At 39.9% G+C, this 24,065-nt stretch overlaps 3 protein-coding genes across 4 annotated transcripts; 2 read left to right on the forward strand and 1 right to left on the reverse strand.

The window, feature by feature from the left end:
* Positions 1 to 2,178: 2,178 nt before the first annotated feature.
* On the forward strand, positions 2,179 to 14,607 carry LOC135499526 (protein PALS2-like). Of its 2 annotated transcripts, none has more exons than XM_064790334.1 (12): positions 2,179 to 2,229; positions 3,072 to 3,270; positions 4,169 to 4,281; positions 4,535 to 4,681; positions 4,953 to 5,117; positions 6,607 to 6,682; positions 9,339 to 9,487; positions 9,736 to 9,976; positions 10,193 to 10,417; positions 10,558 to 10,760; positions 11,231 to 11,359; positions 11,933 to 14,607. In XM_064790334.1, exons 2-12 carry the CDS (start codon positions 3,084 to 3,086, stop codon positions 12,119 to 12,121), a joined length of 1,824 nt encoding a protein of 607 aa, XP_064646404.1. In that variant the 5' UTR covers positions 2,179 to 2,229; positions 3,072 to 3,083; the 3' UTR covers positions 12,122 to 14,607. The 2 variants fall into 2 exon arrangements, with proteins under 2 accessions (XP_064646404.1, XP_064646403.1); XM_064790333.1 differs by lacking the exon at positions 6,607 to 6,682 and adding an exon at positions 8,199 to 8,277.
* Positions 14,608 to 14,971: 364 nt separating this feature from the next.
* Positions 14,972 to 16,622, reverse strand: LOC135499700 (vacuolar protein-sorting-associated protein 25-like). The gene is made up of 5 exons (XM_064790629.1): positions 16,453 to 16,622; positions 16,195 to 16,340; positions 15,977 to 16,030; positions 15,725 to 15,889; positions 14,972 to 15,330 (listed from the first exon to the last, which is right to left on the reverse strand). The coding sequence occupies exons 1-5, from the start codon at positions 16,500 to 16,502 to the stop codon at positions 15,227 to 15,229; spliced, it is 519 nt and encodes a 172-aa protein (XP_064646699.1). The 5' UTR covers positions 16,503 to 16,622; the 3' UTR covers positions 14,972 to 15,226.
* Positions 16,623 to 16,825: 203 nt separating this feature from the next.
* On the forward strand, positions 16,826 to 23,308 carry LOC135499740 (NEDD8-conjugating enzyme UBE2F-like). The gene is made up of 7 exons (XM_064790681.1): positions 16,826 to 17,248; positions 17,464 to 17,571; positions 18,235 to 18,398; positions 18,705 to 18,807; positions 21,357 to 21,415; positions 21,800 to 21,862; positions 22,235 to 23,308. The coding sequence occupies exons 2-7, from the start codon at positions 17,475 to 17,477 to the stop codon at positions 22,286 to 22,288; spliced, it is 540 nt and encodes a 179-aa protein (XP_064646751.1). The 5' UTR covers positions 16,826 to 17,248; positions 17,464 to 17,474; the 3' UTR covers positions 22,289 to 23,308.
* The last annotated feature ends 757 nt before the right edge of the window (positions 23,309 to 24,065 follow it).

The following is a 24,065-nucleotide window of genomic DNA, read 5'->3' on the forward strand; positions in this document are numbered from 1 at the left end:
ATTGTACCGCTAACCCTAACCAAAACATTTAGCAATGCGGGCTATTGTTACACGGACTATCAGCCCTAGGACTACTATCCCTTGCACACCGGTGCAGGTGCAGACTCTTTCACCAGTCTCCTCCATTCACTCATTAGAGAGACTGGTACTTGACGCCATTTCGATCGTCATGAACTGGATTTGGGGGCGTCGGCTTCCGGTGTCCGGTCACGTGTTTTCCGCGAAGACGAGTAACCTCGAGCCAAGTGAAAAAGCAGGAATACCAGTGAGCTCGGTATGGACAGTACATCCACTGTGGCTGAGTTCAACTGTAACTCTAGGGTCGGCTTAGAGTTCCTCAGGCGATGACATCATGCCTTAAATGCGCATGTCGAGTAGGGGTAGCACGCGAACGCAGTCGAGTCAGTTCGGGTTGATTTGGTTTGTTTAAACATGGCGGATATAGCGGCAATATACGAATTTTTAGACTTCATTTTTCCCAATAGTACAATAGATGTAGAGCTGACAAGTCAAGAACATTTATGGACACTATGTTTGTTCGCCAGAAGGAAATGGGTGCCCAAAATAACTGGATTTGCAGAAAATGCTCTCCCGCAATTCAGTTTGCAGGACTTCAGAGCCCACTAATTCAGAGTTGGAAGGGGGGTGTTCGAGACACTTTTGACCGAACTTTATCCCGATCTGGTTTCCGAACATGTCGGTGGTTTATTTCACCCGATAATAATGGCTTCACATAACAGCTATCAATATTTATCAACAGCGTTATTACAGGAGTACACAATATTGGATATAACAATGTAAAAATCACGAATTTATCCCTTACGTTTTCGAGGCCGCCATTTTGTCACGTGGTTTTTGTCGAGTCTGCTGAGTTCAACGCTCATGCCATCGAGGGTTGAGCCCGAGTAGCTAACTAGGTCAGATATGACGTCACTCGGGTCGGTACCCGCGGAAAAAATGAAGTTCGACTGGAGCTCGACCCGACCGAGTCCAACCTCGGGTTACAGTCGAACTCTGCCTGTATGGCTCGCCTCAAGTGAAATACTGACCCTGCGCTGCGCGCCGGATAGGGTCGTGGTTACCTGAACTAGACTAGCGGTAATAATTCTCTACAATATATTTAAGAATGTTTTTTTCATCCGATTGGTTTTTGTAATGAGGTGAGCCGCTTCTGCTAGCAACCCGTACATTAAAGTGGGCTGCACATTTTGCGATATTCTGTTATAATTCGGTAAAGGGCCATATTGTGTAATTTTTGGAATTTTTAGAAATATAATGTTTTGAATGCTTCTAATATTTTTTGTTTAGGGCGGCCAAACGGCCCGATCTTGGACCAACATTGGCCCAGAATCACATCGAAACATATTCCTACTGATATTGGCCCGATATGGCCAAATACCGGCACCTTTGAGTGAAATCTGGAGGGAAATTGCCGAAATTGGCCCGACATCCGCCGTCTTGGCCGCGCTATGCAATCATTCAGCCGATATCGGGCGAAGTTGCATGCTATCAGGGAGGTTAGGTGCATAGTGTCTCAGTTCGGAGGTTTTGGGCCCAATTCCAAAAATCCCCATTAGGAAAATGAATTCAACGTTACATCACCATGGTGAAATCAGATTTTACCATTCAAGACACTTATTCCTAATAGATGCAGTGGTTCCCTCTATGAAAACGATCATTAATTGCTATAGATGAATCACTCCCATAAAAATTTATGAATATATTGCTCAGTGACCTCGCCCATGCGGTGACCAACGCCAACATGATTCCTGGCTCAAAGTGATAAGAGAAGAATGGTATTTTACCCCCTAACACTCTAAATATATATCTGCCTAAGTCTTGACCTCCCATGCTAGCTAGCGTCATGGTGATGGTAGGGTCTGTGGCTCAAACTGGATCCCAGTTCAAGCAGTTGATAACTTGTTTACATTATTCCAAATACATTCAAATCTTATAGTGTTTGTACTCATTTTGATCGTATAATAGTACTCCTTCTAATGGTAACACGTGTTATGCAATTTGTCATCGCTACTAAAAGATGCATTCCACGAAGTACATGAAGTAGCACACCCAAATTTGACGTCGACTGCTAGAAATGTATTGACCAATGAAATACACCGACACAAACAGGTACACGCCCTGACCAGTCAGAGAGCTCGTTATGAATCAGTGCTCGTACAGCATTTGTATAGCGGCTTGAACGAGCCTAATTCCTCCAGGAAAAACAACGTAGGTTTCGCCCAAATTATCCAAGTTTCCGACGGAATTCGCAACTAATTTTTATGAATTACCAATTCTGTTTCATCTGATTATGTGTTGTATTAATTTTGAGGAAGTTATATTTGGGAAAGTGCTGATCTGCACCCGTTTTTGTTCGACCGGGTTTGGCCTAGTTTACGAAAATCAAGGTATACAATGTATACTGTACATGACTACATATATGTTGTATGTATTGACTGCACGCATTTTTGTCCGTGCTTGTATGGTTACCTGTATATGTATGTGGGTTTGTTGATCATGTATTTGATTGACCGACTTCTTGCATTCTCTGATGTAAGGATGGAAGTGTTCACTTCAATTGCCAATGCTCGACAAAGACAAACTACAGGCAGAGCCCTGTGCATGTGAGCTCCTAACAACACAACACAATGCGCACTCGCGACTTGGAACGTGACAGAAGGCCTAGCCAGAAGAAGATAACTTTACATTTGACAAATCGTCAAATTTGCTAATGCCATAACGTCATAAGCCTCTGTCGTGTTATAGGTTAAACGCATGACATGGATGGTCAGCGCTCAAACAAACCTTTGGCTTTGTCGAAATGGTCTATTAATCTGTACTGGGCTTTAGTCTAATCTGACGATGAATTCATGTGCCGTGAGCAATGATCCCCACCCCAACAGATCCATGTCTTCAATCACATTTATTCCCGAGTAAATTCATCCAGTTGCTCTTTGCTGTGCTGCTGTAGTCAGAAAGCAAGGTGGGGACGCCCACACGATGTTGAACTGTCAAGTTATTTGCCAAAGGCCCAGCATCAAAACCTTATGGTTTTGGTTCGCTCTTTTCAGTGATAAGTCAAGATGCCTGTTCCTCAAAAGCATCTCGCGGTAGAGGAGACCGATATTGATGGCGATGATGACCATGTTGATGGCGATGATGACCACGTTGATGGTGATGAAGCCCATAGGCATAGTGACAGGCGGAGTGATGGAGGAGAGGGAAGCCTTAGTGGTGACGAGAGTCTGAGCCAGCCTGAATCCGGTGAAGGTAGGTCAAACCCTATAGCCATAGGATATGGACATAGAAAAAGATAGATTCAGCCATAACAAAAGCACCAGACTACGTAACCCCTAATGTAATGAAATGACCTGTCTGGATATGGCCTAGCAAAAATCTTGGGGCATTGCTATTGCAAAAAGATTCCACTCCGCACAAAAGGAGGCTGAAATGGTTAAGAAAAGTTGTCAGTAACATGCTTTAAACGGGTTGTTCTTGGCCGGCCTTTGCAATGTCTGACACCAATTTGTCACTAACCTGATAATATTCTTGTTCAAACACTGGTGTGATAAAGTTGTTGGGTGACTGAAATAGTGCTTGATTAAGAACATGTGTCTGTTCTTATCAAGGTTGACCCTTTTGATCAATATTGTGTTTGTGTTGGAATGGAGTGGAGTAGAGAATGTGATTGGGTGAACTAGTAATACAGAAGAACCTCTCTATTAAGGACACCCTCGGGCCTGACAAGTAATGTCCTTAATAGAGAGGTGTCCTGATTAGAGAGGTCAAATTCGATGGAAACAACCAATTTGGGACCAGACCTACTGTCCTTAATATCATGGTGTCTTGATTAAAGAGGTGTGTGCTAATTGAGGTTCCACTGGACATAGTATGAATTGTATGTCAATTACATTTGACGATGATAATATAGCAATATCAGAGACGCACTTCATTTCATAGTATAATTTGGCCACTGAAATTCCAAAAATATTCAACAGCTTGCAAGGTGACATAATTTCTCCAAATTAGGCTGAATTGGGAAGAAAGTTTGTTTTCCCCAATATAGGCTAAGGATACAAAGTTTAATGGTGTACATGTAGGCCTAATTGAAAGGCCTGCCCGCCACCAGACTATCATTCATCATCCAATAATCCATTCTCCATTTCAGCTGCGATGTCTGAGGTCAAAGACAATATTGATGAGTTGGACGAAGCACCTGAGACAGACAAGGTGTTCATCAAAGCTTTCTTGGATGATGGGGTCATACAGAGTCTAATGAAGGTACTGTTTTCTAATTGTGGACAGAGACACTTGCCGTTCCATCTTGGGTAAAAGTGATCTGTTTTTGTCCTTGAATCACGATGCCAAATTGATCGACAAGAGTGGGGAATAGATTTCTAGTAGAATGCATGGCACCCCTCAAAATTAGTTTGAGAGAAGTTTTGGGTGATGTTATTGTGGCCTGTACTGGTATATGCAGTGAGTTTATAGGGTAACTCAAAAAAAACTTGTGAGTTCATTTTTTCTTTTCCAGGTGCATGACCGTCTGGAGGACAACACTCTCCAGCCGGAGGGAAACGATACTCTTGACGTCCTGAAGGACGCACTCGCAGAAATGGAGGACAATGAGGAAGATCAGGTGATCGAGCTCCGCAAGATACTCTCCAATATTTACATACAGGTTAGTTTAAAATGACTCAAAAGGGGTCGTACAGTCTGATACTTTTATGTTGGCTGAATCTAAATCCCGACATCATGGTTTTGACACTTCAACAGTTGACAAGAGGAGTTGCAAAGTCTGATGCTTTCATGAATCTGTTTATTCATGAAATTGAGTACAGGTGAGTTGCCAAGGACTAGACCTCTTGATATTCAGAGAACTGAACCAATAGGCTGAACATACCAGTATAGAATCTAATGTGCTGTAAATACTCGTGCATTTTTATCCACAGTCGATGATGCATGCCCATGATGACATCGCCTCTAAAAGCTTCGAACCACTCCCAGAGGTCTTTCCAACTGTTGCTGCGACTACAGAAGTTGAGCCTGCCACGTTAAGCGCGCCGGCCGATGCCATCAGGATGGTTGGAATACGAAAGGCAGCTGACGAACCTTTGGTGAGTATCAGGAGAGATTGATTAGTGGTCGTTCACTAAGACGAATATGTATCCTCAGCTCACAGACTGACAGGCAACCAAATTTGACTTGCTGACTTAATTCTTTACCATCAGAAGACGGTTATGCATCCAGCGTTGCAGAGTCGAAAATAAGTTATTTGAGCTTAATACTCAGTCTCTTGCTCAAAAAACGCTTTGCATTCTCATCAATAGTCGAATAAAATTAGTGCGAACATATGCATTGCGACATGTATAATGTATTGATAACGATGCTTCAAAATAAATCGAATGAGCAGGTGCTATGTTATGTTATCAGTAGATTTTCTGCAGGCTCTCGATTCACTTCCAGCACAAATTTGCATGTAATTGTTTGCACGAGAATGCATTCGGCATGATAAGATTTTTACTAGTATGGCTTATTCTAAAATGACTGCTCATCCAACTTGTTTACTCTGCCTTGGTCTTTGTCTTGAAAAAATAAGTCATTATCTTTGCAGCTGTTATATAAATACCTTCTGCCATAAAAGTCGTAAATATAATATCTGCATTTTGGTCATAAAGCACCGTAAACTTTTAAAATGTAAAGTGCTCTCCATTTATACCGCTTTTATTATCATCTGATATAAATTGAAATTTACAGCTGATGTTGTGTTGTGCATGAATATAGTAGTAAGATCGCATGTGCTTCGAGTTGTTTAGTTCCAAGTTTTAATCAATAACAAGACATAATGAAATATGTTCGTTTGGCACGTTGAAGTGAGTTTATAGTTTCCCTATTGTAATGACGTCAGCTCTCTATTGTTTGGATATCAACTTGATGATATTGGTGCTGTGCATAATTTAAAAACGTTCAGTTTAGTTAGGTTTAGTTCATGTGAAACGTTGTGTTTGTATTAAGTTGCCTGATCAATATGAGACTGAGAAAACCTCTAAAAAAATCTTCAGAATCAGAAATATTCTGCCATAATCTATGAGATCATTTATTAGTGTCATGTATTTTTCTCGTCAGTGGCTTTACAGAACACGATTCCCCGACTCAGAAAATGATAAGGCTGAAGTATTCATATTGGGGTCATCGAGCCTGCTATACAATGTAGCAACTCCGATTGTTCAGGAATTTAGATCAAACGTGTTCTAGAATTAGGTGGAGTCATTGGGCCAAACGATCATGACAGTCAGCGGAAACTAGTCATGCACGCTTACCTGAATTGAATGCTGACCAAAAAAATTAGGAGAATTTTCCATGAAATCCCATCACCACTTCCTCAGTCTCAAATTCAGAACCTGAATTGAAAGCTGACAAAAAAAATGAAGAGAATTTTCCATGAAATCCAATCACCACTTCCTCAGTCTCAAATTCAGAAAGTCAACTTCTAGTCTAAGTCCAATTAATTTGCTTCATTTCTCTTCTTTGCTTTAAAATGACCTAATTTTGGCTTCTCCACTGCCGTGTTGTGACGTTCCATTGTTCTACATCTTTTATTCATAGGGAATCACCGTCCGCGTGGACAATGGGGACGTATACATTGCTCGCATTCTAACTGGCAGTTTTATCGAGAGACAAGGTGATTTGATTTTTCGTCGTTTGTCGGGTTTGCTGGATAAAATTTAGCATGCGAAAGAGAATTGATTTGGGCTAGAAAAGGTTGAAAAATGTGTTGATGCTTATAGACATGACACTAGAGATCGCAGCAGTTTTGAAATTGACAGTGTTTATCGGTTCGCTTGTTTTTACTCTCAGGTTACCAATACGCGTGCCGCAATGGCCTTTTTGCTTTTAGAAAATCCAATATTTTTGCATTGTTGTCGTGATAATCACGAATCTCAACAACCTTTCAATCCACCAAAGGTACACTGTATATCAGAAAATAGCGGTACTAAATTTTGTCCAGCAAAATTCACCATGTTTGGAAAAATATGAATTTGCTTATTTTGTGACCTTAATTTTGTTGAAAGTTCGTCACTAATATGCGTGTGATATATCTTTCAAAACATTTTCAAATTTGTTTTTTATTCACTTAAACTATGAAAAGCAAACGAATCATATTTTTCCAATGTTAAATGTTCTCCATATATATATAAAAGTCGGGTTGCTATTTTTCCTGTAGTGTTTAGTTTCATTCTGTTAGATTCTTCACTTTCGTCATTCTGCTGCTTTCTTAGATTTTTATTTCGCTTTTCACGATCCACCTGCTTCAAAGAAAGTGTAATCAGAACTCCTCAAATATTCACTCCGAAGCAAACAGAAGGCGTCTGATCTATTCTTGCCTCATGTTTTCGCTTTCTCAAGTTTAATATCTCAAAATTTATTTTCCTTCCAAACTATCAAATTTATTGCAAACATTTAGCATGAAATATGAGAACAATATTTCCATAGCATGAGATTGAGAATTCGTTTACTCACACTAATTTAGTTGTTTTCTTCTGATCACACTTTATTTTCCATCTAAACTCGACTTCTTGTCGTCTCTGTGTACATGTGATACTGTATCATTCCTCAGGTATGAAACCACTGCCATTTTTGGTGACAGTAATTTCGACAGACCTCTACTAAATGGTCATTTTAAATTTGGTGGATTTTGACAATCAAAAAACAAGAATTGCATAAAAGTGGCATGACAAATGTATTCAGAAAATGTCATAAGGTGGTTTGGCCTCGGTGGATGGTACAGAATTGGGTGTGGTCGTTGTTCACATCAACACGTTACATTCATACACATACCCTTTGGTTGTAGACACACATGAAAATACCCTCAAAGTGTGGCTCCTCAGGGGTAGTCCCTCGATCATGGGGAATACTTAAACAGAGTCTATCGACAGAGCTAGGGAGCCAGTCCAATTGGTAGTTTCTTGGTGTGGATGGAACTGGGCCTAGTTTGGCTATTTAACTAGTGGTATTCTTCATACAAGTGTGCATAGTGCAGCTGTACTGTGAGATACTAGAGACACCTATTGGTGGGTCTGCATACCTGGCTCCAGCCTATATCCTCCCTTTACGATGCATGGAGTCCACACTTCATGGGTACGTTCATACCTCATCACACTGACACATAATAATCCACATTTCGTCCTCGTTCCCAGGGAATAACCGTACGTCTTTCAAACAACAACGAATTAGTAATCGCGAGGATACTCGTAAACGGCTCAATTTATAAGCAAGGTAACGAGAATGGTTACGCCGTTGTGAGCATGTCAAAGCATCGTGTTTGTTACTCACTAACAACTTGTTTTTGTTCGGGGAGTCTTGTCTAAAATGCAGCAGATCCTGTTTCCTCTGTACTAAATGCAAATTTTGTCGGTGCCAAACAGTTCACTTGGACAAAATATATGTGTGTCCTCCTTGGATCAGAGCGAGTTTAAAACAGCATGACCTCGTAATTAATGAATGCCTTCATCACAAAACGAAAAGCATGGTTTTGAAATGCCTTTTACAATCCCATTGCATGTACGTACATTATCAAATTTGTTACAAAGTTTCAAAAGCTTCAAAACAGTAATTTCAGATGGTCTTTATGAGCATTTTCTCCAGCAACATTCATTTCATTGAGAGGCTTCGTTTCATTTGACCAGAGTTTGCAAAATGTTGAGAGAGGCATGTGCACCAGTTTCAAAAGATACTGCATGCTGCCCAGTGATCGTTGTTGGCTTTGCTACATATTCCCTCTAAGAATAAGATTGTTGGCTTGATATGTTTCTATGCTTCTGGAAAATAGATTGTTTTGTGTGCCTAACTCTCTATGCGTGATGCATGTACATCAACAAAACAAAGTGCTGTCAGTGATTTTCATGTTAGTGGAAACTGACTTCACGATTGCAAACACTTACTAGATTCCTTTCTAACTTAGTTCTCCTGCGGTAACCCAAACACTTACGCAATTCCTTTCTAACTAAGGTCTCCTTCGGTAACCCCAACACTTACGCAATTCCTTTCTAACTTAGTTCTCCTGCGGTAACCCAAACACTTACGCAATTCCTTTCTAACTAAGGTCTCCTTCGGTAACCCCAACACTTACGCAATTCCTTTCTGACTAAGGTCTCCTTCGGTAACCCCAACACTTACGCAATTCCTTTCTAACTAAGGTCTCCTTCGGTAACCCCAACACTACGCAATTCCTTTCTAACTAAGGTCTCCTTCGGTAACCCCAACACTTACGCAATTCCTTTCTAACTAAGGTCTCCTACCGTAGCCCAAACACTTACGAAATTCCTTTCTAACTTAAGGTCTCCTTCATGTTGGCGACTTGATCAAAGAGGTGAACGGGCAGCCTGTGTCAACAACCGAACAACTCCAGGACTTGATGCGCAAGTCAGAAGGCAGCATTACACTCAAGGTCGTGCCAAGTTATAGTGATGAACCTATCGTCGAACAGGTGAGAAGTGTCATTGGGTAGTGGGAAGTGTGATCAGATGAAGGAAATGAAGCTGATAAACCAACAAACCGTACTTTTTATGCGACTCACTTGAACTTTGACTCATGATACAATAATCTTATATGTTGTAAAGACGTCGGCCAACTATTCTGGTAGGGCGATATTCCACTGATCCTAAACCGTAGTGACCCCCCCTCTAAGGCTGCAAGAGCTCATGAAATTGATCATGCTACTTTCCCAAATTCCAGGTTTTCATGCGTACTCACTTCAACTTTGACCCATCAAAGGATAACATAATTCCGTGCAAGGAAGCTGGCCTGCCATTCCGGGAGGGCGACATTCTGCAGATTCTGAATCGTAAAGACCCCACTTGGTGGCAGGCAATGAGGGTTGACGACGACACCAGAGCAGGGTTGATTCCATCGCAGGAACTCGAGGAGAAACGGAAGTCATTTGTTAAGCATGATTATGATTATACCTCCAAGTCACGTAAGTTTGGAAATATGAGAGTGGATGAGACTGGCAATGTGTATGTTTATGTATTTCTGCTTGAATACCGGACCAAGAAGTGGTAGGAACGAAATTGACACAAGTCTTGCTTGTTGCCATGTGGACTGTTGAGCACCATACAAAGGTATACATTTGTAGACAAAGGTATACATTTGCATGTACACATAAATATGTAACTCGTTGTTACCATTTCAGTGTTTTGTGGTATGACCAAACGCCGAAAGAAGAAACACATGTACACTGCGAAGAAAAACTCTGAGCTTGACGGCAATGAGCTGATGATTTACGAAGAGGTCGCCCGTCTGCCTCCATTTCAGCGCCAGTCCTTGGTTCTTGTTGGTGCACCTGGTGTTGGACGAAGGTCACTCAAAAATATGTTGATTGAAGTCAGCCCTAAGACGTTTGGTCCAGTTATTCCACGTAAGTACATGTACACGTAGGGGCAGGTAGGATTTGAAATCTTTCAGTACAGCTACCATGTGCATTTTAGTGGTGTGCAATCGAATTTGTCCATGTCTCAGTTCATCGATGTGTCATTGTTCCGTTATTCAACATTTTAGATACATCCCGTCCACCAAAAGACGATGAAGAAGATGGCGTCACCTACAACTATTCGGAACGTGGCGAAATGCTACGGGATATCCGTGAGGATAAGTATTTAGAGCACGGCGAATATAACGGTAACTTGTACGGTGTACGGTTGGCGACCATCAAAGATACGATTATGGAGGGGAAGATTCCGATTATTGACTGCAACCCTCAGGTAAGGATACCCTGCTAGAAATGACGGAACGAGTTTTCAAACCCTGATCATGTCCCAAGAAAAGGTCATCAATTGACGAAATAAGTGCCATTGGTTCAGCTGACCAGCCGAGGACTTCCCCCCCCCCTGACAAAATACGTTCTCATGAGTCACCTACATCAATCAACATCTCGGCGTCCAATCTATCAAGGGCAAAACATGATGTTGTGTTATAAATCACACCCATTTCCCCCAGATTTCACCTCAAAACTTTGATTGTCACCATAAATCCCATAGGTGCAACATTTCATCCAGCATAACAACACTTCTTCTCCCTTCGCTGTGCGTGCCAAACTTGTACAGCATCATTTTCCCATACTAAAACGTGAAAAGAAGTAGGTCTCATCTGTTCGGTCAGCTCAGTGACGTCTGCTATCGTAAGATATTTCATGCCATCAAAGTAATGCATTGACCATGTCACCTTTTTTCAGGCCATCAAATCAATAAAGACCGGAGAATTCAAACCCTACGTTGTCTTCATTGCCGCGCCAAGTGTGGAGATCCTACGAAATATGTACGAGCTTGGCCGGGTCGAAGGATGGACTACAAAATCTTACACGGTAAGATGGAGATTTTGTTTTCCTCCATACCATGATGGCGTTGCTTGAGGGCCTACAACCCTCTTAAATTTCACTGATAAGTGGCACATTTTGTCATTCTTGTCCAAGAGTCTTTTTGTTTTAGTATAAATGTGACTCGCTCTACCAAAACTAGGCGCTTGTCGCATCTGAACTTGACAGGTTGATACGGACTTGTTGTTCATTTCCCTATTGTTGACCTTTTGTGAAATCTATTACAAACTGATTTGGTCACATTCAACAAAAGGTCTACAATAGGGAAATGAACAACAAGTCCGTATCAACCTGTCAAGTTCAGATGCGACAAGCGCCTAGTTTTGGTAGAGCGGGTCACAAATGGATGATATAGGCATATCATGCATGATATAGGCATATCAATATGTTAACAAAATCCAGGTTGAAAGAGACCTTCCAGGTACTTTCCATGTTTTGTACATTGTACCCATGTATTCAGATGAGCGCCAGGCCCTTGGGCCTCTTGTTTAGTTTTCTGTCAGTTTCTTCATTCGTCACAATCATATCAAATGCCATATCTCTATTCAATTCAAACTTCAGGAGAGAGATTTCATAAGAACAGTTGAGGAGAGCGCCAGGATCGAACGCGCCTACCGCCACCATTTTGATTGCATCATCGTCAACGACAATATGGAGGAGACATATCGAACCTTGATTGAAAACTTTGAAGCCATGTCGATTGAAGATCAATGGGTGCCGATTTCTTGGGTGTACGACCACCAACAATAAACTATTTTCATTTCAACTTATTTTGTGTTTGAAATCTTATACACTTCCTTTAGGTGGTCAATGGCTGTGTCGGGTCGAGTTGAGTTGATATCTATTCCTACTTAATGTGTGTATGTACACTCTCTTGGACGGTTTATAACTGTAACAAGTCTAATGTATTGTAATGACATCATATCGCCCGTTTTCATCCCTTAAAATGCTGTATAAAATTGGCACTATGACTAATATACCACTTGCTTTTAAAATGGCATGTGTTTTTTTGAAAAGGATCATATTTTTTTAAATCAATATGCATATCATTGTGTTATTGCAACTTCTGCCAATTTAGGACTATTTTTACTATATTTCATATATTCGGTACAAATTGTCAAAGTGTTGCATAGGTGATGCAACACGCACCAAAGAAGGGATTTAGATTAAAGTGATTGAAACAGTTCCGGATAATGATCACATTCATAAGAAAAATATATTTGGAGTTTTTTAAATGCTTGATGAGAAAAAGTAGTTTTTGCTATAAGCTAAATTGGATCACATGTACATATCAGCGGCGAAGTGATGAATTTGTATGAGTTGTTTCAGTGAACTTGGTTGAAATGTATCTGTACAAGTCGGCTTTATTTCTACATTTGCCTTCTCATCGCGACATATCTTGAATCGATTACTGTACACCAGGAAATATTTGCGGCAATTGTAGTTGGCGGTTTTGTGAAATTGCATACTTTGGCGTAGTTTTGATTGAAACGTACATGAATTTTCCAAGTGTGCAGTATATCTTGTTTATTATTTTGAATGATATTTGTATGTAGGCATGCTTATTCAATGTATATAATTGTGCAATACTTCATGAGAAAGCTTCAATGGTTGGTAGATTTAGTTTATTTTAGCGGCAAATCATCCGATTATAATCCTATGCTTTTTAGACAATTTACCAAGTTTGGATACTTGCTACTACACAATTTTGGTGTGCCCCGAATTATTTTTGTCAGGATAGAATGTGGATGAGTTACATGTTGTTAACGTTTGAAAATCCGTCTAAAGTTTTGATGTTGCGTCCGTCCCTTTGATCCTGAACCCTGTAACTTTGTTGCTATCTGTAATGTCAACGGTAAGATTTGCAAAATCCGTGAAAATAAAACTCCTTTCGCAGTTCGCAATATTTTAGGATGTTGATGTTTATAGTGTGTTTTCTTGGTTTATCCTATTGTTTACATTTTGAAACCTGTGCTACAAAGGCATTTTTGTTTTTAAAAAAAGGAAAACTTGAATTTTTTTAGAAATGTCTGTCACGAAGTTCAGGCTTGCCACAATCATTTGTTGAAGGTTTGTATTTACTGGATTTTTACTGGACAATGGGAACAATTTACAGATCATGCAAATTGAAATGGGGGAATTGTTAAACTTTATTTTGCGTGTCATCTAAAATCAATCGAGTTTCATTGTGTTTTTTTGTACCAAACATTAGCTACATTCCTCCCCAGTTGTATCGGGCATTCCAGATTGTAATATTTCAAATTCTTTAACCGCTGTAACCCCTTAGAATATTGCAGATGAGGTATCCCCTAGCAGTGTATTACTTATAGTCAATCTAGTTTAATAATGTAGAAAAACATATCAATTTTAAAAAGAAACTTTGGAGTCTCCTCTCATAGATTTCTTGTCAATAATTCACAGATAAAATTTTGAATAACAATTTCAATTTTGTATTAGCTTTGCAACATGTCAGTGCTTGAAGCCTTGGCTTGAAGCCTTGCCTGTTGCCATCAGCTTTTTCACAGTTTTGTAAATTCACTGATCTCATTCAAAATGGGACCACCAATCCAAGGTTTCAGAGATGATAATATCAGCCAGAAATCCAGTGATTTAGGATAAGGTTTTATTGTATCCAGGATGTTTTGGTTTCCCTGGGTGCACTCCTGAGGTCACAAACCTGCATTCAATTTTAGTACCCATTTCCAGCCGAGGTACGTGTATGGTAACCTGTATTGACTCACAAGAATTTGAGCTTGTTGTGTATGCACCAACTAAATCACTGATTATGCCGGTTATGGGCAAGTCCACTGTGTCACAGAACAGGTTTATTTGATTTGATGAACCAGTGTGTAAATGCAGACAGTATTGTATAAGGTGTCACCAAAAAAACATGCCAATTATCTTTCTGTGTTGTCCTCTTTACTTGTACGTAGACGTTTGGGTTAAAATTATTACAATCCCCGATCGGAAATGACGTAGTTTGATCGCATTCCGACGTTTGTTTATCCTTGAAGTTTGGTGATGTTCGACTTAAAATTATGAAGTTTGCTGGATTTATTTGTTGATTGCGAAATGGCCGTTTGTCGCAACTGTATTAAACTTTTATTGGCCACCTTTAAGAAATCCATGCTGCTATTGATTGCAGGTATGCGACTTGAACATGTATTTGTACTCCTGCTGTTGCCGGTATTGCGACAACATACATTCTAAATGAAAATATATATGATATTATACAACTCGTGTGTTTTTTTCGTCTTGTTTGGCTGGAGCTAAAGGCGGATGCCCATTATCGGATAGCTGGGGGTAGCAGTAGAGTGCATCATTTTCAAAGTCCTAAATAAGAGGAATCAAGGCCTTTTTCCATAACGGGAAAAGGGCATTTTGCCAAAGACGGTCCTAAGGCATACTTTGAGGCATGTTCTATGAATGGATTCGGACACAAACACTCTGTAAAATCCAGGTCTGACAGTGCCCACTTCATATGCCAAATGCACTTGCTCAACACGCTCATTACGCAACCATTCCTTGATAAAGACTGACAAAAAAACAACACAAATTTGTTTGATCAATGTCAATGAGTAAATCATATATTTTCATACATCAATAAGGTGAACATTACAATAGCCGTACAGTCATGACAGTAGAAGCGGTTTATCTTCATTCCTTCCCTGGTGAATTCACCGACTGCCCCCGAGGGCAGGAAGCCTTTCAAGATTCTTCCTGATCCGGACAACTCTTCCAGCAGGTTTCCGAAGATCGGCCCCACATTGTCATTTACATGACCTTTGTAATCACTTATTATTATGGATAATTTCCGTCTCTAGTGAACATAGTCAGCTGATATTTTTAAATGGCCTACAAGAACTTCACACCATCTGTACCCATCATGATGGCCTTGTTTTGTGCTTGTAAAGTCTTGAGTGATCGCGCCAAAAGCCAGTCTTCCATCCCATAAAACTCTGAAAAGGAGAAACACAAACCAATATACAACAGAGATGCGGGTTCAAAGAAAAAATTCCAATTCAAGACATTCGTCAATTCAAATTTCCCTGTGCCAGAATGTCTCTGCTTGTCAAAACTATTGATCCACAGTGGGCAATGTATGACACAACATGAACTAAACCATATGTGACCCACCATGGCAAAATGAGTCGCACGTCGCACAGAAGATGAGCCTAAAATGACACCTGGACATAATAGAAGAAATTGATATACTCAGATTTCACGAAAGGCAGACAATAGTGAAATGAACAACCAGTCCGTCTCAACCTGTCAAGCTCGGAGCGACATGCGACTCATTTTGCCATGGCGGGTCACATGCTTTTCAAACACAGGTTTGTGAGGTGTACTCGCCTTCATTATTCGTATCGTCCCCGTTGACAAGTTCGTATAACGTACACACTGTGTTATTCTTGCCATTGTCGCACACCCATTGATACATCATCTTGCCCCATTCGTCAGGTGTCCTCCACATCAGCAGGCATTGCTTCTTGGTCTTGTCCTTCCATTCAACATTACCTGGAAGCAAAGAGACTTGTATTGTAGTGTAGTATCACACTGACACAGTGACAATAATGACATGACCAGCTAGACCAACCTACTTACCTCTTTTACAAAGCTCTTCTAATATTGTATAGATTGCATCTATTGAGAGTTTTCCTGGTCTAGAGTTAAGGAAAAAACATTTCGAACGTTTCCACGCTCAGTCGAGCTGTCTTTGAATAGTTTTTAAGACCCGATACATGGAGAAAACCCCCAGTGCTTTTTAAGCAGTTCAATGGAGTGGACAAATGAAGTTGAGGGGAAGTCTTTATAAAGGATACTGTCTAGTTTTTTGTTAGAAAAAAGTAGGCTGGTTTGCGACTCTCCGACATCTAGACTGTACAACTTTTTGTGACGATAATAGGCAAGGACTAAATTACACCAGGCCTCCAATTGCTTCTTTCTGGTATCTACATTTGGCTGGATTCTGAAAAATTATGGCATTGAAAAATTAGGCCCTATTAGAAAAAACCGGTTGTCAAAATTGACAAATATCAACAAGTTTTTACAAAGGAGTCACACAAAGGCAATTAACGTACGTGAAAAACGGTGGAAAATTGTACTGCCACGGCCAATCAAATGTATCCATGGTGATTAAATGTAATCGTAATCTAACTGTAACATTTACTACAAAATATAATGAATAGATTTTCTTTATTCAGTGATTTTGGTTTGTAAAATTTTCCAAAACTGTAGATCTGAAAGCACTTTTCGCTTACAACAATGAGAAAAAAACCGGAAGTTTGGACAAAACTCTTATTTTTTCAATAGTGACATAATCACACCGAGTAAAATATGTTTTCTTCATTATAAGAGTACGTTGTAAAAGTACGAGTCTATATATATTTAGCTTTCATGCACAACTAAGAGTGTTTCAGAAAAACCCTTGTGTGTTTAGTGTTGGAAGCGCCACCAAAATTTTGCTTTATTTCGCAAGACAAAAACTCTTTTTCATCACCAATTTAGGCCGAATCGCTGACTATTATTGTTCGAGTAGTGTTGTGAAATATCTATCTGCTGATATTTCATAGTTTTACCGTGTTTTATGGTGTTAAAAGCTACTAAAACGCAAAATGTTCCAGGGAAGTTTAGTCTTGAATAGATGCTCTCGAGCTCGACTCTGAGTCTGACACACACTCACTCACTGACTCAGTCACTGACTGTCGACTGACATTGGCACAGCTCTGATCCAGCTTTCCAAGGCCAGGCGCAAAACCCACCCAGGAAACGGAAGTGTAGGACAACCCTTCAGTCATCGCGTTGCTATTGAGCAGATTATCTCGATTGGTCGAAGTTTGATCATACTCATAGACCAAGCTGTTCAGTGTTCACAAAGTGAGTGAATCGGTGTACTGTTGCTTGTCGGACATTTATACGTCATGCCGGACCTTTTCAACAATCACAAAGAAGTCAAACCAGGATCAAAACAATGTAAAAGCCTCGGAGATAAATTTACTTTGGACTATGCCATAGCCATAGGCCCTTTGCCAGATATGGGTTGGAGAAAGTTTCTGCATAGTGTCAAATCTCAGATGATTTTTTTGTTTTAGATCTTTTCAACATGATAAACTTATCTAAGCGTCTGAAGGAGCGTAAGACTGGTCCCGATCAAGGTCCGCCGAAGAGAGCATCTGTCAGAGAAAGGTTACTTGCCAAAGGTTAGTTGTTCACTTTCAGTTGACGGGTGTATGTCAGTATGACTATGAATAGTCGGAACACATCCAGTTTGGTTCCTATTGTTAAAGTTAGACTTTAAAGGGAACTGAAACCACCAAGCCAGTTCGTATGACCTCGTTTTCATTTCCCGCGTATCGGGTGATCAGAACGAGGCATGAATGAAACATGGCGCCTAGCTGTCAATCATTGAGTGACGTCACTACTATGGAATTTACTACGAAAACTCATGAATGAAAGATCGCATGACTCACGTGATTCTCACATGATTCTCACATGATTCTCAATGATAACAAATTGAACTGCGCATGCTCGGGCACTGGGGGCGGAGCTACAAATCTGAACTCGAATAGGAAGTTGGAAGTTTGACTTTCTCGGGCGGTGAATGTCGAAAAGTTGAATAAATCGCTCGGCTATTCCAGTTCCCTTTAAGAGTTGTTTTGCTTTATTCTATTAAAAGTTCAAATGTTCCAATTCCAAACAAGCAAGAATGCTGTCAGGGTCAGAATGGCTGTGGTGATCACTTTGCTACTGCATTTGTGGCACCATCCCTTCCTCAAGTAGTGCCTCGTATTTCTATGCAGTCTATCTTATTTGCTCAAGAATTATACTTCATACTTTCTATTTTGTATACACTTTTATTCCAGAGGTAATGGAAATGGGAAAGAGCCTTCCAAAAACATGCCGCACTGAATTCGAAGACCCAAACAAACTCCATCAGTTCATACTAATAATATCCCCTGATGATGGTGATTGGCATGGAGGAAAATACAAATTTTTTATAGACGTCCCTGAAGAGTATAATATGGTTGTAAGTATTGCAGTTGTGCTGTTAGAATTGGCGGCATTTGGGTGATAATTTCCTGCTCTTCATACAACTTTTGAAATCAGTGGCTGAAAATTTCAATATGGTTGCAAGTAGTTGCACTGATAACTAGTGCAGTTTTATCAATCTCTATCACAAAGTTCAGATGTTGCTCATTGTGGTTGGAGATTGTTGGAGAGGCTTCTCTTCAGGCATCAATATATGCTGACATCTCAGTCATTGCCAAATACGGAACATAGATCACACCAGTCCAGGTAGATAACTCGCTATCGTTTCTTCGTTTTTCTCCAGCCACCCAAAGTGCAATGTAAAACAAAGATATGGCACCCTAATATTAACGAAGATGGGGAAGTTTGCCTCAGCCTTCTACGACAAAATTCTCTTGACAGTATGGGTAAGTTCTCAGCAAATGTCACCGAGATTTCTCATGTGTTTGAACTCTGCTTTCAAGTCTAAAAAAGGCTAACTGGCAGTATCTGGTACACTCTGTGCAACTATTATACCTGATGTCACATTCCTGAGATCCACTGGTGTGAGTTTCTTGGAGTTAACCTCACTTATAATGGCCAGAGTCCTCTATTAAAACATGTGTACATTACGTGTACATTGTTGTGCATAGGTTTTGGTAAAAAAAGTACTCATTGGACCAATCAATCTGCACAAAATTTTATATGTGTCAAGAAGAACCCTTTGCCAATAGCATAATAAAGTTTTAAAAAATTCCAATACCGATTGCCTGAGAAAAAAAGATTTCCGTACACAATATCCATCAAAACGTCACTGGCGCATTGATATGGCCCTGTCAAAGTACAAGTTCTAAACTGACCAGTGAGACCACATTTTCTTAAATATATTATCAAAAAGCATATTTCTGTGATGGCCTGACTCTGTAGATTAAGAATCAACCACAGATTGAGAATTAATTCCACTTTGGTCCATCCCAGCCATGTATTTACCACAACTTGACATTTTGATAAGCTCTATGTGACTGTGCCACACTTCCGGTCGTGGATGAATACAGGTCTCTGCCCTAGTAGAGAGCCAGTGTTGGCCCCAGGTCAAATGTTCTGCTGTTTTCAGATTCCCCTAGATGTCCACATTACTGTGCAAAAGGAATTTTTGAATTATATTGAATTGTAAAATTTTTATTCGAGTTCATCTTCTTGCTATGTCCGGCCTCAAATTCTATGTTGAAGTGATGTGGGCGTGGCAAATACCCAACATGTAATATTTCTGTTAAAAATTATTAAATCCTACTAAGCACTGTTAGTTTGAAATAAAGGATATATACATTATTAGAAATAAGAGTTTTTGAGTTCATATGGTCATTGCTGGATGTCCCAGGGCCAGGTTTCTAAGTTTGGGCAGTTACCATGACAACGGATTATAGAAATTGTAGAATCTCTACAACACTGAGTCTGAATTTTCAAAAAGTCACAATTCCAGATTACTTCAGATTCACACTTGCCTACCTATCAAGTTTAAACTTCATATGGCCAGTAAAGAGCATGTGTGGCCAATTCAAAGTGAACCCCTTTGACCCTGAGAAACCTCATTTTCTCACATTCTCAACTTGAAAGATCGGAGGACACATGTGTAGGCCTACCAAATGTTTGTTTTTCATTAGGATATGACTTTTGTTATGGCTAAGGTATTTGTTTATCTAAGCAGCTCATCAGTACAGAGAAGCACAATGATGAACCATCCCAATATCCTCAAGCTTCAACTAAGTATGCCCTGGGGGTCACTTTACATGTGGACTCCACAGAGTAAACTTCAACTCAAGATGCCTATAACTAAGCAAAAAGCCAAGCCGTGGATTTCAAGTTGGTCACTCTTACCACTCGCCCTACAGCAGGACAATGCCTCCAGAGAAAACCGATGGTAGCTGGTCTCGTTTCACTTCAGTAATGAGGATTACAACAATTAATGTTGTGCGTGAGCGATCGGATGGCATCATCTTTGCACCGACGGTCGAGAACACAGTCAGCCCACTGAGGATACTTCGCCGGAGGGGACAGGATGCTACAAAGGACAATACGGATGTTATACTAACTGAGGATACTAACATTGTTGACTATACCCAGTCCATAATATACAGTTCACACTACTCGACTTCAGATCAAGTTCGCTGTTCTGGTTTATTTTGAGTTTTAAGGTCTGAATCCATGATTGCGGCTGAAAAGGGTTAATATGTACAATAATGCCATAAGTATTGGTTCAACTACAAGAAAAAGGGATGAAAAGGACGTGCAGAATAGAGAAAATAAGATAAAATGTGTGTGCAAGTGTCAAATTTTTCATACTTGGTCAACCATTTTGACTACTAGGCCAGAGTCCTCTATTAAAACATGTGTACATTACGTGTACATTGTTGTGCATAGGTTTTGGTAAAAAAAGTACTCATTGGACCAATCAATCTGCACAAAATTTTATATGTGTCAAGAAGAACCCTTTGCCAATAGCATAATAAAGTTTTAAAAAATTCCAATACCGATTGCCTGAGAAAAAAAGATTTCCGTACACAATATCCATCAAAACGTCACTGGCGCATTGATATGGCCCTGTCAAAGTACAAGTTCTAAACTGACCAGTGAGACCACATTTTCTTAAATATATTATCAAAAAGCATATTTCTGTGATGGCCTGACTCTGTAGATTAAGAATCAACCACAGATTGAGAATTAATTCCACTTTGGTCCATCCCAGCCATGTATTTACCACAACTTGACATTTTGATAAGCTCTATGTGACTGTGCCACACTTCCGGTCGTGGATGAATACAGGTCTCTGCCCTAATAACTGTATTCGAGTGTCAATGCCGTAAACATCTTCTATTTCATTCTGTTCCTGAGACAGTGAGTGAGAAAGCCACCAATTTCAAGCCAGTAATCTGCCTCGTCCTAGTTTAAATTCCTTTGGCAAATTTCCTCTTCCTTTCAGGCTGGGCTCCGACTCGAACACTGAAAGATGTTATTTGGGGATTAAATTCATTATTTACTGTAAGTATTAAAATGCATGTTGAAAATTAACTTGTTAAACCTCAATCCTGAGCATGAGTATGAATATGTGATAAAAAATCATTCAGTGGTAGTTCTTTAAAGAGGGAACTGTACCTGTAAGTTCTGAGTACAGTCAAGGAGAAAAAAATCAAACCAACCAATATGGTTTTTTGAAACGATTAAGGGTTTTCACTAAAGGTGTTGATCTGCCTAGCACATTGGAATTATGTAAACTTCTACCCTGCCAACTTCAAGATAAAAAAATCATAACCTTTCTTGTTTACAATTTTCTCAATGACCCTTTGAACAGATAGTATTCGATGTTACTCAGTTTGAGTAGTCCATATTATTGTAGTTTCTCATTCACTTTATTTTATTTTTCAGGATCTTTTAAATTTCGAGGACCCATTAAACGTTGAAGCTGCTGAACACCATGAAAGGGACAAGGTGAGAATGCTCTGTTGTTTATTACTTTTGATTCCCATTACTTAGTTCAAGCTTTCTTCTGCTGCTATTTGAGTGCTGCTACTGTTGGGCAACAGTTGGAGTTATTGGCCGTGTGTATTTGCAATTGCCAGGGAGTCCATAATGAGCTACTTGCCACTCAATATCTTTCACTTTAATTGGGTCTTCGGCAAAGGCATTAGGTCCAAGGGACCACTCACCCAGAAATGGTAAAAATTCATAGATAAATGTACAGTGACTCTAAAATTTTTGACTTTCAAATGTGTAGCTACTAAATGAAAGGCCCATAACCTTGTTTGAAGCAGATTTCCCCTCAAATATGTTTGTCTGACGATTATGCATTTGACATTTCAGCACGACTTCCAAAGGAAAGTTCAAGACTGGGTTCAAAAGTACGCAAAGAGATAAAAGCTTGTACAGGACTCTCTAGGACAGTGTATTTATGAAGAATTTTTATGATGTGTATAGGACATTTTGATACCCACTTGGTGTTGTGCTTTGTTGATAGCTGTGAAGTTCGGTGTTAGGTAGGCTTTGCCAAGGTTACAACTATCACAGGAAGGACAGACTGGCCTGTAGACAATGATGTATTTATAAACACCGCTGAGTCTCCAGCAAAGGATTGGGCTTTTCTTCCAAACTGAAGTTGTACTGCTTGGAGATGTGACGTTCATTCAGGTCATTTTTACTCGTGGAATCTACCACTTTTGAAGTGGTCCTTCAGTGACTTAGGATTTGGGTCATTCAAAAATATCAACGTGTATCGCAGTCCGGACAATATTGGGAAGGGAAAAGGTGGAAAATGTTTGAAAAAACTTTGAAAAGTCAAATGGTGCCAGTGTAGGATCACCACCCATGTGAATTTTTTTCGAGTTCGCTGTGCACTTGGAGGTGCTATTCTCCAGAGAGTATTTGTCCGAGACAAGATGAACATATTTCTGTGGGATCTGCTATCCATTTCTGCCGCCATTCATCAAGTACATGGAAACCATATTTTGGTTATGGGGCCTTTTTTTCTCACCGGTAATTTTTTTATTGGTGATGGTTTCCTGAAAAAATCTTTCTCCCTGGTTATCATTTTTGAGAGGAGCCCTGGATCCATTTTATGTAAGCTTGTTCGCATGTACATATAATAATGTATTCTCTATTTTACAAAAAAATGGCACCGGATGCATAAGAAGCCTAAAATGGTGGGAAAATGTGTCAGTATTTCACTTTAAAAGGCTCATTCTTGGTCATGATTTTGGCAAAGGAAGTATTGTCAGAAACTTTGGACTTTGAATTTTCAGCCGATATACAGGTGTAACATTTTGTTCAAGTATTTCACCAGAAATCAGAGTGCCATTTTTCGTGAAATGGGGTATACTCTCCTACAACCTGAATAATATGCATTTTTTACATGTACGTTTGTGATAATTCAATAAAAGAATACAGAAAATTATGGTTTTGATTCTCTTTACTGCCAATGAGTGGCACTGCTCACATAATACACTGTCCATCATCATGGAAAAAGCACAATGCACAAGTGCTTAGATTAAGAGACCATGTCTCCTCCAATACTAAAGGCACAGGGCCTTATTCCATACCTACCCTGACTTGGCAAAATATGTTTGAATACCATGGAAATTTCCCTCACTGATATGCTTTTGATAGTCTGTGTCACAACTTGTCCAACACTGAACAGAAGGGATGGGGTACCAGCACAGTAAGTTTGAATGCCATGGGAATTTTTATGTGTGTCTCTCTCAAGGATGTGCCTTGAACCATTATGCGGCACGTCTTGTCCAATACTGAAGTGTCAGAGTTGTATCCCATCCCTCCTAAACCTCATCAGATCTTGTCCAGTACAGAAGGGACAGGGTTGTACCAAACACAATAAGTTTGGATATCATGGGTATATGTGTCTCTCAAGGATGTGACTCTGACCAGTGGTGACATGGCTCGTCTCTACCCTTACTTTAGTGGGGATGATATACAACACAGTAAGTTTGAATGTTATTGAAATTTATTTTGCGTTTCTTTCTCAAGGATTTGCCTCTGATTGTCTGTGGCATCTCTACCTACCCTTACCTGGGTGTGAGACACAGCACAGTAAGTCTTAAAGTCATTGGAATTTATTTGTGTCTCTTTCTCAAGGATGTGCCTTAGACTGTCCTGTCCAATACTTAAGTACAGAGTTGTATCC

The sequence above is a fragment of the Lineus longissimus genome, chromosome 15 (genome assembly GCF_910592395.1).
Source record: "Lineus longissimus chromosome 15, tnLinLong1.2, whole genome shotgun sequence".
NCBI lineage: Eukaryota > Metazoa > Nemertea > Pilidiophora > Heteronemertea > Lineidae > Lineus > Lineus longissimus.

Bases quoted from the DNA above. Each gene is read 5' to 3' on its own strand.
- LOC135499700 (XM_064790629.1), bottom strand. From the start codon at position 16,502: ATGGATACATTTGATTGGCCGTGGCAGTACAATTTTCCACCGTTTTTC. The intron at 16,341-16,452 runs GTACGTTAATTG...ATAATTTTTCAG, and splicing joins AATTTTCCACCGTTTTTCAC to AATCCAGCCAAATGTAGATA. The intron at 15,331-15,724 runs GCGAGTACACCT...TCTCCTTTTCAG, and splicing joins GGACGATACGAATAATGAAG to AGTTTTATGGGATGGAAGAC.
- LOC135499740 (XM_064790681.1), top strand. From the start codon at position 17,475: ATGATAAACTTATCTAAGCGTCTGAAGGAGCGTAAGACTGGTCCCGAT. The intron at 18,399-18,704 runs GTAAGTATTGCA...GTTTTTCTCCAG, and splicing joins CTGAAGAGTATAATATGGTT to CCACCCAAAGTGCAATGTAA. The intron at 18,808-21,356 runs GTAAGTTCTCAG...TCTTCCTTTCAG, and splicing joins AAATTCTCTTGACAGTATGG to GCTGGGCTCCGACTCGAACA.
- LOC135499526 (XM_064790333.1), top strand. From the start codon at position 3,084: ATGCCTGTTCCTCAAAAGCATCTCGCGGTAGAGGAGACCGATATTGAT. The intron at 4,282-4,534 runs GTACTGTTTTCT...TTTCTTTTCCAG, and splicing joins TCATACAGAGTCTAATGAAG to GTGCATGACCGTCTGGAGGA. The intron at 11,360-11,932 runs GTAAGATGGAGA...TTCAAACTTCAG, and splicing joins GGACTACAAAATCTTACACG to GAGAGAGATTTCATAAGAAC.